Below are 12,799 nucleotides of genomic sequence, written 5' to 3'. Positions count from 1 at the left end.
AAATACACACGGTCCAAATTTGAAATTTTAAAATTCAAAAAGTCGATCTGAAATTTTCATCTTGTTCTCCATATTAATATGTGCTTGGAGACCAAATTTTACATTTTTCTGAATTTGTTTACTATTTATTAAGCCACTTTGAAAATCTCTAATCCAACGATTTTACTGTTTTATTAAGCCACCGTTGGATCAGCAATTTTCCAAGTGGCTTAATAAATAGTAAAAAAATTCAGAAAAATATAAAATTTGGTCTCCAAGCACATATTAATATGGAGAACAAGATGAACGGTTCAGATCGACTTTTTGAATTTTGAAATTTCAAATTTGAACCGTTTGTATTTCGACTCATATGCTACCGAAAGCACATTAGCCTATCTCATATATATATATATATATATATATTGGTTTTTTCCTCAGAAAAAAATAATTTAATATGGTTTTGGTGTTGGGCTGTTGGGTTACGAGACCGAATCGTCTGCCCCCCGGGGGGCAGGAAATTCCTGCCCCCAGAGTCTCTGCGGGTGGGGCCCATTTAAAAACAGTAACAATAGTTAAACCCTTAAACAGTAACCGGTCCCACCCCGCAGAGACTCTGGGGGCAGGAATTTCCTGCCCCCGAGGCAGACGATTCGGTTTCGTTGGGTTACCCAATTTCTGATAATTTAGTTCCGCAGTGTCTCAAATTAATTTTGTAATCTTGATGAAATAATTAATTCTGACTTTTTAACATGGGGCATTTATAGGCCTAAAAAAGGCCCATTTGCATTATTATTGAACATCCCTTTAACACTGTAATTAAAAATTGATAACATTCTACATTAAGAGAAATACATCCATGTCCAAAACTATGTAATTTTGACTTTATTAAATAATAAAATTAGAAGGCCAGAATATCAACATATAAAGTTAACAAAAAAAAGAGAGTGAGTCTATGGTACTATGCATATTACGATTTGGCACCATGCTACGGCTCTATATTCGAGTTTTCAAATCCTAACGGTCGATCCGAACCGTTCATCTTGTTCTCCATATTAATATGTGTTTGGAGACCAAATTTTACATTTTTTGAAATTTTTTTACTATTTTTTGAAATTTATTGAAAATCACTTGATCTGAAAATTCTGGACCATCCAAAAACAGTAATTTTCAATAAATTTCAAAAAATAGTAAAAAAATTTCAAAAAATGTAAAATTTGGTCTCCAAACACATATTAATATGGAGAACAAGATGAACGGTTCGGATTGACCGTTAAGATTTGAAAACTAGAATATAGAGCCGTAGCACGGTGCCAAATCGTAATATGCATAGTACCATAGACTCACTCAAAAAAAATATTGATTTTTTTTTTTTATGTATTATGATGATGTAAATTATATTCCTCAACCCATTGTACTGTGCCCGTAAACCCAAAACTTGTCAACTACAGAGACCTCTTGGAAGTTGGAACTGATGAATTGATAGATTTATGTTTTTTTAGAAAACCCTCTGATGCGCTGTCAAATGGATCGAGTGCTGAGAGAAATTTTGCAACACAAATCGACGTCAGGCGCTTCCACGTGGCCTGCATGGCTCCACCTGTCAGTTCATCAACACTCAACCTACAACTAATGAATGGAAAGAGAATATATCTTGGCTAAGTGATAACTAGAGTTTCTCTTGTTGTTTTCATCTCTCCCCTTTCCGCTCAGTGTTTCGTTAAGAAATGTAAGTTAAGCTGGTATAAATTAAGGAAATTTCTGTAATTTAAACTGTCTTCAGTTCAATTGTAAACTTGACACATTTTTCCAATTTTTTTGGGAATTCTTACTAAAAAATTCAAAATTCATCAGAGTTTTATAAACATTCTTCCTATTTATACTAACAATTTACACTGATTTTTTTTTTTCCAGTCAATAAGATAAACCTCAATTTACTTTGCATAATTTATACTATTAACTGTTTTTTTTTTCTTCTTTTCGTACCGCATTGTAGATTAATTTATGGCTCAACAAGAGAACAAGATTGTGCCATTATCACTTCTGACCAACAAATTAGATCGACCAACAATAGTGGCAAGGCTACTAAAAATTTGGCATGCATGCAACCCGTTGACTGGAAGTAGTTTTAATGTAGATTTCTCGCTTATAGATGCCGAGGTATAATGTGGTTTTCGACTTTTCATAATAACAACGGTTATTTTATTAAATTGAACTCTCAATTTTTTCACACCACTAGCCACCTTAGTGATATTGTGCTATTTTTCCAGGGAACTGTAATTCAAGGCACCATGACTGTTGATGATTCGCATGTAATTCTTCCAAATATGCATGAAGGAAATGTCTATGAGTTTTACCTGTTTCGCGTAATACCGGCGAAAAAGAAGTATGGTATAGTTAGCCATAAGTGGCAAGTTAGATTCAACCGAGCAGTGATTATTAAGCCTGCTTCTGACAGATATCCAGAAATACCACTTAGATACTTCAACTTCTGCAGATTTGAAGAGTTAGGAAAACAAATTGGTGAAAACGCGATAGTAGGTAGTTTTATCTTCATTAGTTTTCTTTTCTACATTAGCTCAAAAGTTTGGTTTTCGTCTTGACTGACAAATAATAATAAATTCAAACAGATGCAATTGGCCGAATCAATCGGCTTTCTTCAATCAGAGAAGTTGTGAAGGGTAATAAAATTTCCTATGTGCGTACAGTAGAAATTGCAAATGAAAGGTTTGTAGAAATTGATATCATTTTTCGTTTTAATTGCATTTATTGACTCACCAAAAAGGTATACCAAAGGGACCTAAATACCAATTACCACAGCTTATACACTTTATGCTCTGTATTTGCAGAAATACCATTGTACCAGTTTCGCTTTGGGGAGACGATATCAATGAGCTGAGAGAAAATCTTACCATTAAATCTCACCTAACTGTGGTAGCGTTTAGCTCGCTCCGCCTCCGACTATTTTCTGGTCAGTCTTCAAGCTCATCCAACAAATTTTAACAAAGAACTATACATGAGCTCACTAATATTTTAGATACACTATTATAGGTCGAGGGATTTGGGGGCTTAAAACATATACTGCAACACGTATATATCAAGACCGCACAATGCCAGAAATTGCGCAATTTGAGAAAAGGTTACCTCCATCTCCTTTTGTAATCTTTTATTTCAAGGTAGCACCAGATTACAAACGCAGATCAGTACATAACTTACATTTCAAATATCATTCAAATATCGCTGCACACTACTGTGTGTTTGTTCTAACAGATAAATTTTTTATTTTCAAAAATCAAATTTGAAGTATTTTTGCAAAGTTGAAGCCTGAAATAGCAGAGAAATCAGAAAAGGCACCCACTTCCCATGGCACTGATATGGATATTGTTAAGCTGGACTATTTACTCAGTCTAGATCTAGAACGAGAAAAGGTAATATCATTTTTTTATTGTACATGTACAACAACAGCGGTCAATTCATATATATATGCCAAAACTGGTAATGTATCATCACTTTAGTGGCTATTCTTCCATTTCAACAGAATAGAGACTATAAATGTGTTGCAACAGTGGATGAGGTATTAGGAGAACATGATTGGTACTTTAAGGCTTGCCCAAGAGATAAGAAAAGATTGAAGTGTGTACAAGATGGATACATGTGCCCCAAATGCTATCTTAAGATTAATGAAACACAGGCAGTACCAAGGTTATATATATTTCCTATATGATCCTTCAACTTTCAATTATATTTAGCTTGAAAAAAAAATTCCTAATATTTTGCTTGTTAATTACAGGCTAAGACTTTGTATTTCTGTGAAAGACTCTACAGCCTCTGCTGATTTTGTTATTCTCGGGAAGCATGCTGAGCACCTGCTTGGCGCTACCGCTCAACAACTGCTACATGCACAAAGCACTGAAGACCAATTTATGCCATATAAAATACAAGATTTACGCAATCAAACTGTATTTTTCATTGTTCGATGCTGCCTCTATCCAATTAGATATAATCGCCGCACATTTAATGTTTTTCAGACGGATCCTGCACCTAGACTACCATGACTGATACATGAACCTTCTCAGCTTCTGACATAAAACATGTAGGTAGCATGTCACTTGCATTACATTTTTTGCTTATAGATCCTGTACTAATATCAATAGACGACCTTCTCAGTTTGCATATCTAATAAATAGCTGGTATTTCAGTTACATTCCTGCAACAAAACATATCTAAACTGAGATAAATTATTTGACTCCCAACTCAAGGGAGTGCATCATCTTTCAGTCTATTTTTCTTTTTCTGAAACACAAGTTGAGACATAACTTTTGCCTATTTATATGAAAGGTAGATTCTGATCTCAGCATTTTGGGGATGTACTAGTACAAACTACCTATTTTGCTAATGTCGTAGTTCCAACTAAAATGTTATTGGTGGAATGAGGTAAAAATATATAATGACCTGGGAGAAACTTGAACTCTCTATTATCTTTTTAAGATAAACTTCTGATCTACCTAAACATATTAAATTCGTGATTTGTGCAGCTTAATGAAACTTTACCTTGATGCTCTGAGAGGATGAGGGAATTTGAATTGTAGCAGACCAGCAGTACATTTTTTGTAAACAATAGGCATTTTGTTGTAAATATGCATGCCTGACCTGCCGTTAATTGTGCTCTTAACCCTTTCTAAAGATGTTTGTAAAAGCAAATGCATATCTTGTGCTTCCTGGAATTAACTTTTGCCCCGTTTTGTAGCTACTGTGATGTGCATATTTCATGCTATAGTATATTGTACATTAAATCTTGCTAATATTGTCCTATTGCCTTGCACTTTATGTCTTCTATTTTCATATTGCCTTGTTTCTTTTGGTATTATAGTTGATCGTAACAATTTGCATTGGGGGTATCAAAATCAATGACATTTTTCAGTCGCAATTTCTGATGTAAATGTTCTCATTGACTTCATCATATTCTCATGTACTACAACTCTACAAGCCTTACAGGTAGTCTCCCATGAAAATACAAAATATATCTTTGCGCACAACTGCATTAGTGTTGCAATAAAAACTTGCCATGCAACCTACGACATCACAAATTTACCTATCCTCGTTAATAATTACGTCAAGCATAAATTAATTTGAGATGCTCGTTATCCCCTTCTCTGACCTCTCTGAAGTATCATCCAAGAGTATTTTCAAAATATGCTCCTTGCGCAAATTCCTTGAAAAAGAAAATAAAAATGTTGCATGAAGTGCTTCCAAACCTCAATAGATCTTTTCTGATTCTCTTGCTTGCCCTTTACCATAACATTCGAGCTGGTAATATCATTCAAATAATATATTGATCTCTAATACTAGAGAAATAGATATCTAGAATCATTTTCTTGTTTAAATGTCAACTTAGTGTATCACTTTGTTGGGGTTCTCAAGACCTAACCGGATACTTCTCTATCTCAAGGATAAATGCCTGTTCCATAAAAATTCCAAGGTTCTGGACATGAAAGCGTGTACATCATGTGAAGTTTCAAGAACCTGCCATCTTGCTTTGAGAGATCACAGCTCTAATTGGCATAAACATCCAACAAGTTATTGGTACTTTTAACCTTCCATTTCAACATCTGGTGCTTGGGAGTTCTCAGATGAAGGATTCGACTGGATTGATGCCACCAAATCCTCAATCCTGAGAGGTGCACGCCGAGCTGCATACTGGAACAATACCTGTGTCATAGATATTAAACACTGAATTAGGATATTTTCATTTCTGATCTTCTACCAAATTGGTCCTGAACTTGGAAAGGAACAGAGAAGAAGTGGGTAGTGCATGACCATAGAGCTGGATATGGTACCATGCCATAATTCCCTACCAACAGTAAAGAATTTCATCTGGTGTGGTGCAATCCTGCTTGTCAGAAATTAATGCTTAAGGCCTTAAGTTCTAACTAAAATAGAAAATGGGAGACACAGCATGCTATAGTTACAGTAACAACTGTACAAAATTGGTAGTTATGTAATTTTGAAACTGCTAGTGGTGCGGTTGTGAAGGATCCTTACTTTGGAGTAGGTATCTGCAAAAGCACGTGAGCGGTTAGGTTTCCCCACCAATTGCAATTCACCAAGGTCTAGCTTTCCATCTACTAGCTTCAAGCTGTCATCTCTAACTTCAACCCGAACAAGATTTCCGACCCGCAAACCAGACTGAACAAATGGATACACCGATACAATTCAGGTTGCATACTTGCAAATTGATACTATAATATAATTGTTTAAGTAGCTATAAACTGATGTTAGTTATACTAAAATGTCACCATTTTTTAGGGTTTACATAGTATAACTAACTGATATGTGCATGTATAGAAGCTTTGAAGATGATACCAAGCCGTCTGGTTAGGTATCACAAATTTGTCCTATTATAGCATCAGCTGCCCAAAGTACTGTACATTATTTAGTCATTGGTTCTGTTCTTTATCCCCATCTAACTATTGCTTAAAAATAAAAATTATTTACTTTAGTAACTAAAAGATGACCTGAGCAATCATGTCTCTACTTAAGCAACCAAGTGCAACAGGAGGGTCATCAGAAGTAGTCAAACTCCCATCATTTTGCAACTCCAACACAACCTGGTTTATTTCGCTCCACATTAGCAAATGAGCACCATAGATAAAAAATTTCAGTTGTTATTACTTCGGTGTTTAATTGGAGTTTATAAATATGCACAAAAGAATTAATGTGGTTTTTCTCTAATAGGGGGAAATATCAACCATACGGTCATATAGTCAGTACATTAATCTATGTATCAAAATGAACATAATTCCCACTAGAAAGATGAGTAAAATAGCAAAACATGAAGTACCTGCTGCTGAGATGGAATTTTCCCTTGGTTGTCTGTATCAAGAACATACTGGCTACAAACATTATCTTTCCATACTAATGCTAGAGGTGTGTTTCCAGCTTGGTAATGTGCATGCCTAATTATTAAATTACCGACAAATAAAGTGAGGATAACTTTCAAGCCACTACCAAACAAACTACATCGAACATAGATTTTTCTTACAACTCAACGAGTGCTTTAATTTGCAGTAACCACCAGAATAAAAAAAAAGCATTCTGGTACGAACACAAATTGCATCTATACTGGTGGTGTTACTAACTTGTGCAAGTTTCACTGAACTCAGAAGCTAGTAAAAAACTTCTAAGCTATAACCTCAGATAAGCAAGTAATGTGACAGTAGACAAAATGGCTAAGAAATGCACATTAGTACCAGCACAAATCTCTAAGGTGCAGTAACACATGAAAAAAAGGATGAACAAGAACAAAGGGGCATCTCACTTGTTATAAAACAATAACCCATCTTTGACATATGATACTTGTCCCGAATAAGCAGCTTGGAGACCGATTAAGTTACACTCATATATCTGTACAACATTGAATCTGTACCGATGGTACTGAGATGGTGGGTCAGACGCACCCGTTTCACTGAGCTTGGAATTGAGCCAAAAGAACCTAAACTCTGCTGTGCAATCATACAAAGAGTACCCTCTCCAACAAACCATGTCAATCACATAGTATGTCTCATCAGCCTGAAAAATAGTCAAACAAAAAGAAGTATAAAAATTGCAGAAAATGGTAATTTAGGATACATATCTTAGAAAGTTAATAAACATCTTATGCATAACAACATGTAAAGAGCAATTTCTTGCATGAAATGGATATATGGTAGGATAAATTTCAACATTTACAACTCAACCATCTAAGTGCACCTTATATAGATAAACCTAACATAGAAGAACTTCATCATGAAGCAAACACCTAAGTACTTTAATTCACAATTCAGGAGAAGCTGAGAAACAAATTCAAATTAACCACAAAAAAATAATCAACTAGTATCCCAAGCCAGTAGAAAACCCAACATGAAGATAAAGAGTAAATAGAAACCAAAACATTTTCAGAGCAGCACCCATGCTAACCATGCTAAATAAACTTACAAAAGCCAGTCCTATAGAAAATTGTAAAATGTTTCATTATATGGGCTACTTTGCAAATTTGATATCAAGTAGCAGCCTTTTTGTGAACCTTTAGAAATGTAAAAGTGCTTCCTGGAAACATCACAATTCCAAGAGGGTTAAAATCAGGTCAAACAAAAATGAAACATAACTTCACCTCATGAAATATGCAGTCAAGAATGGAGTAAGAGCTCGAAGGCCCTGAAACATCTTTTGTTCTAGCCCCATTAGGCAAACTAGAAGGGAATCGGTGAAGTATAGAACCATTACGAAGCCTGCTAACAGTTGTACCATTCGAAGAAACAACAAAACACCTTTTGCCAGATGGTCTTGAGAACACATACCTAATCAAGAGTTAAATAGATGGATTATGCTTTATCATCGTTTTAAATTCACATGAAATTCACTCCGATCCCAAGGATAAATAGATGGATTATGCTTTATCATCGTTTTAAAAAATTGATGTAGGAGGACCTCGGAAGATATCATCTATGCTCTATATAATTGGTGGTAATTTTCTGTTTCTTTTTTTGTTTTTACTTTTTTGGAGTGCATACTAGGACTCAGCATTATATCCTTTTTTGGAGTGCATACTAGGAACTGTTATTATACAATCTATATTTTTCAGAAATTAATGATGCCTTAAAGAAACTCAACATTATATCAATTTAAATACAAGTTTCAGTAACGAAGTAACATGCTGATAGCTCTATACCACAAAATGTAAACTAAGCAAAGTCCGATTGATGATAGATTCAACGATAACTCAAAAAAAACAACACTTTTAAACATTATCCAACTTTTATCTCGGAAAGCAACACTTTAGGAATTTGCACAAGGTCATTCTGTAGGCAACCTATTTCATCAAAAACCTTCTCAAAGTGCGTAAGTATTAACAATTTACTGAAATGACTTAACAATTTTAAGTTTCAAAATACAATTCAGTCTAGTTATTTCAGATAAAAAGGACTTTCAACATATTTTTAACAAATTATACCAAGAAAATAGATAATTAAGTAAATATCAGACGATACCAATCACTATCAAGCAAAGGAGGGACATCAACCATCCATTCGGGAAGCATAAGCTGCGTAGCGAACCATCTCCTCGCCTCTGGCCCTCTTAAATTAGCTGCACGAACCGGGTCCAACTCCGTTCGACCCGCTGACTGACCAGACGCGTTGGACATCTCCTGCTCCTGTTCGAGTTCGGGCTCCACTTCAGTTACAGGTCCGAGGGAGAGAACAGAGGAGGCGAGCTGCCTCGCGCGGTTCTGTGCATCGGAGCGGCGGTCGGCCTGGACACGGAGCGCCAGCTCGCGCCGCCTCTGTTGATCGGAGATAGCCACGCGCTTGATTGGACGGCGGTGATCTGGTGGCGGCGCCATTTGAGCGGGGAGAGCTATCTCTCTGGGCTGAAACAATCACAGAATTATGTCCCTACGGTCGGTGGTGCTCCAGAAACTCAAAAAAGAAGAGGGAGGGGGAGAGTCCGGATCTCTGAAGTACCTTAAATTTTGAGTTTAAATCATAGCCGTTCGATAAGAATCCGGACCAATCTGGACCGAAATGAAATATACGGTCTCCTTTAACATTGGTGTCAAAACAAATCGAACGGTTGGGATCTAAACTGAAAATTTAAGTTACCATAGGTGATATGGATTTTGGCTGAAAGCGTGATCGGGATTGTTGAAATTGTCTATTTGTTTCAGTAAATTAATATTAAAGAAGGGAAGGAAAATAATTATTAGTTTCAGTAAATTAAAATTTTGGAGAGGAGTTCAAGAGAGGAGAGGAGAGGAGAGGAGAGAAGAGAAAAAAAGAGAGAGATAAATATATTTTTTTTATTTTTTCTCTCTGATTTAAAAGATAGTTCCTCTTCTTATTCTTTTGATTCAGGTGTGTTTGGATCACTCAAAAATAAAGTTATTTTTGAATTAGATTTACTATTCTTAAACCATGGTGATCCAAACATAAATTATCAAATTGTATTAGCTCAAAAATAGCTCTATTCCACTAACCCATAGAAATTGTGGGTTAGTAAGAATAGAGATAGTGGAGTTAGTGATATTAATAAAATATTTGATTCTTTTCAATTATAGTTACTTTAACTTTTAAATTAATATTAAATAAAATATTTAATTAGTATTAAGTATAATATAATATTAGATTAGATTAGTATTAAATAAATATAATATCAAACTAGACTAATATGAAATAAAATGTTAAATTAAATATTACATTGTAGTTGTTTCAATATTAAATATAATATAATATTAGTTTAAAAATTAGATTAGTATTAAATAAATATAATATCAGCTTAGAGTAGTATTAACAAATATTAAATTAAATATAATATTAGTTTAATATTAAATGTAATATAATATTAATTTAAATATTAAATTAGTATTAAATAACTATGATATCAAATTAGATTCATATTAAATTAAATATAATATAATAATAATTTAAATATTTAATATAATATAATATTAGCGTAAATGTTAAGAGTTGAATGTAATATAATATTAGTTTAAATATTAAATCAATATAATATCTAATGTTAGATTAAACATTATTAAGTAAAGTATTATATTAAATATAATATAATATTACTTTAAATATTATATTATAATAAAATAATATATTAAATAATATTAGTTTAAATATTAAATATAATATAATATTAATTTAAATGCTAAATGTAATATAATATTACTTTAAATATTATATAGTATTAAATAAATATTAGATTAAATATAATATAATATTAGTTTAAATGTTAAATATAATATAATATTAGTTTAAATGTTAAATATAATATAATATTACTTTAAATATTAAATTAGTATTAATTAAAATACTAAATTTGCATTAAATAAATAGATTGTCAGATTAAATTAGATTAGTATTAAATAAAATATTACATTAGTATTAGACAATATTAGTTTAAATGGATTATAATATTAGTTTAAATATTAAATGTAATATAATATTAGTTTAATCACTATTTTATTCATTTCCTCCATTGCTATTTCAAACATACAATCCAAACAACATTTTTACTAATCCGAATAGTGCAAAGTTAGTGATATTTTCAAACCACTCGGGTCAGCACTATTCTCAACTACTAACCCAAAAATCGCTATCCTTGCACGATCCAAACGTACCCGAATCATCTCTTTGTTTATTGTTGGTGTACTTAATAAGTTTAAAATTGTAAATTTCTATATTAAAATATAAAAAAAAAATCAATTTTTCTTTATTCCATTTTCTCCTTTCATCTATTATTAATTGTTTATTTAAAGAATATATTGATAAATTTACCCTTTATCTGAATTGAGTAAATTCACACACGAAGGAATCAATAAATGCAATTAAGAACAATAAAAAAAAAATAGCCGATCCTCCGCCAAAACTTCTAACGAAATTCCAGGATTATTAACTGTAAAATTGATTTAACCTCCTAATTACATTCGAAATCAGAGAACTATTTAGGATGCTCTCTGTGGACTGTATTTTTCATTTTTTTTTTGGACAAAGAAGTGAGGAAATAAAGGTTCAATTAATCTTATTGTTTCATTATTTTGGAAATAAAGGTTGAAAGCTAACATACGAGCTCACACCCAAGAACCTTTTTAGCTACGTCTGATTTTTCTATTTAAGATTACATGTTTTTCGATTACATTGTATGCAAAACTGGTTTGTATAAATGCAGGAAAAATGAGTCTATATCACGGACGGAATAAAAAAATTCAGATTGAAGAACTGGATGAACAAGTGTCATCTAATTTTATTTATAAGAGAAGCTGACAATAATAATTTTTGCAAAAATATATTTTTTAAGGATAATGCAAAAAAAATTAATTTATAAGGGTTCTAGTACCCTCTTCTCTGTATTTTTTTTTCTCTCCTGATTTATAATTTTTTTTCCTTACCACCCTAATAAATCAAAATTAAATAAATACCACCCATTAATTTCGAATTCAGATTCCACCACGAACTCGGACTCAGTCCACGCACAGATCCCAATCGATGCGCGACTGGGTATGCGTATTGAAATTGATTTTTTTAATATTTTTTTTGAATTTTTTACTAATCCGTCCGCATATCCGGTATACGAACGGTTTTTTTTTTAGTTCGGTTATGAATTGTTTGAAATTTTTTGACTAAATTTTTTTTTCTGTTATGCGTATATAATTTGTAGTATAAAATATTTATCAAATTGTGCGTGTAATTTGTAGCTATTTGTGCACCAATTTAGTACAAAATGCTGCTCAAATTGTGTGTATAATTTGTTATAGTAATTTTTAGTTCAAATTTAGTCAAAAAAATTATTTGTTAAATAAGTGTGTTTTATTTTCTACAATTTCACTGTCAAATTTTATGTGTACATATAATTTTAAATACCACAAAACGAAACAAAATAGAACAGAAAAAAATTTTGATCAAAAAATTTCAAACAATTCATAACAAAACTAAAAAAAAAAAAAGTCTGTCCGCATACTGAGTATGCAGATGGATTAGTAAAAAAATTCAAAAAAAATATATTAAGAAAATCAATTTCGGTACGCATACCCAGTCCGCGCACCGATTGAGATCAGTGCGCGGACTAAGTCTGAGTTCGTGGTGGAATCTGAATTCGAAATTAATGGGTGGTATTCATTTAATTCTGATTTATTAAGGTGGTAAGGAAAAAAATATCGGTGATTTATATAATACGGCACTTTTAAATTTATTTGTTCAATATTGATCAGTCTGTTTAATACATATGAAGTTCTTTTTTGATAAATTTATAATTCGAAATGAAAAAATCAACCTTTTTTTTTTGT

The 12,799-nt window shown here is 32.6% G+C and overlaps 2 protein-coding genes across 4 annotated transcripts; one reads left to right on the top strand and one right to left on the bottom strand.

The window, feature by feature from the left end:
* The first annotated feature begins 1,642 nt into the window (after positions 1–1,642).
* LOC144564569 (replication protein A 70 kDa DNA-binding subunit D-like) lies at positions 1,643–4,693 on the top strand. Of its 2 annotated transcripts, XM_078314169.1 has the most exons (10): positions 1,643–1,718; positions 1,973–2,136; positions 2,247–2,517; positions 2,607–2,703; positions 2,826–2,947; positions 3,028–3,115; positions 3,281–3,404; positions 3,515–3,678; positions 3,767–4,069; positions 4,512–4,693. In XM_078314169.1, the coding sequence occupies exons 2-9, from the start codon at positions 1,981–1,983 to the stop codon at positions 4,029–4,031; spliced, it is 1,287 nt and encodes a 428-aa protein (XP_078170295.1). In that variant the 5' UTR covers positions 1,643–1,718; positions 1,973–1,980; the 3' UTR covers positions 4,032–4,069; positions 4,512–4,693. The 2 variants fall into 2 exon arrangements, with proteins under 2 accessions (XP_078170295.1, XP_078170296.1); XM_078314170.1 differs by lacking the exons at positions 3,767–4,069; positions 4,512–4,693 and having other exon boundaries at positions 3,492–3,671.
* Positions 4,694–4,935: 242 nt separating this feature from the next.
* Positions 4,936–9,404, bottom strand: LOC144564553 (snurportin-1 protein). 2 transcript variants are annotated; one of them, XR_013514646.1, is made up of 8 exons: positions 9,003–9,404; positions 8,126–8,312; positions 7,295–7,545; positions 6,818–6,932; positions 6,492–6,584; positions 6,019–6,162; positions 5,500–5,685; positions 4,936–5,188 (listed from the first exon to the last, which is right to left on the bottom strand). XR_013514646.1 is itself a non-coding variant. In XM_078314152.1 (7 exons), exons 1-7 carry the CDS (start codon positions 9,353–9,355, stop codon positions 5,566–5,568), a joined length of 1,263 nt encoding a protein of 420 aa, XP_078170278.1. In that variant the 5' UTR covers positions 9,356–9,404; the 3' UTR covers positions 5,173–5,565. The 2 variants fall into 2 exon arrangements, 1 of the variants encoding a protein (XP_078170278.1); XM_078314152.1 differs by having other exon boundaries at positions 5,173–5,685.
* Between the last annotated feature and the right edge of the window lie 3,395 nt (positions 9,405–12,799).

The sequence above is a fragment of the Carex rostrata genome, chromosome 13, assembly GCF_964058835.1.
Source record: "Carex rostrata chromosome 13, lpCarRost1.2, whole genome shotgun sequence".
In the NCBI taxonomy this organism is placed as follows: Eukaryota; Viridiplantae; Streptophyta; class Magnoliopsida; order Poales; family Cyperaceae; genus Carex; species Carex rostrata.
The sequence above is the reverse complement of the archived record's forward strand: the minus strand, read 5'-3'. Positions and strand labels throughout refer to the sequence as shown.

Coding starts and splice junctions, on each gene's coding strand:
- LOC144564569 (XM_078314169.1), top strand. CDS start 1,981: ATGGCTCAACAAGAGAACAAGATTGTGCCATTATCACTTCTGACCAAC. Junction 2,137..2,246: donor TCTCGCTTATAGATGCCGAG/GTATAATGTGGT, acceptor CTATTTTTCCAG/GGAACTGTAATTCAAGGCAC. Junction 2,518..2,606: donor TGGTGAAAACGCGATAGTAG/GTAGTTTTATCT, acceptor AAATTCAAACAG/ATGCAATTGGCCGAATCAAT.
- LOC144564553 (XM_078314152.1), bottom strand. CDS start 9,355: ATGGCGCCGCCACCAGATCACCGCCGTCCAATCAAGCGCGTGGCTATC. Junction 6,933..7,294: donor GGGTTATTGTTTTATAACAA/GTGAGATGCCCC, acceptor TTTAATAATTAG/GCATGCACATTACCAAGCTG. Junction 6,163..6,491: donor GTAGAGACATGATTGCTCAG/GTCATCTTTTAG, acceptor CCATTTGTTCAG/TCTGGTTTGCGGGTCGGAAA.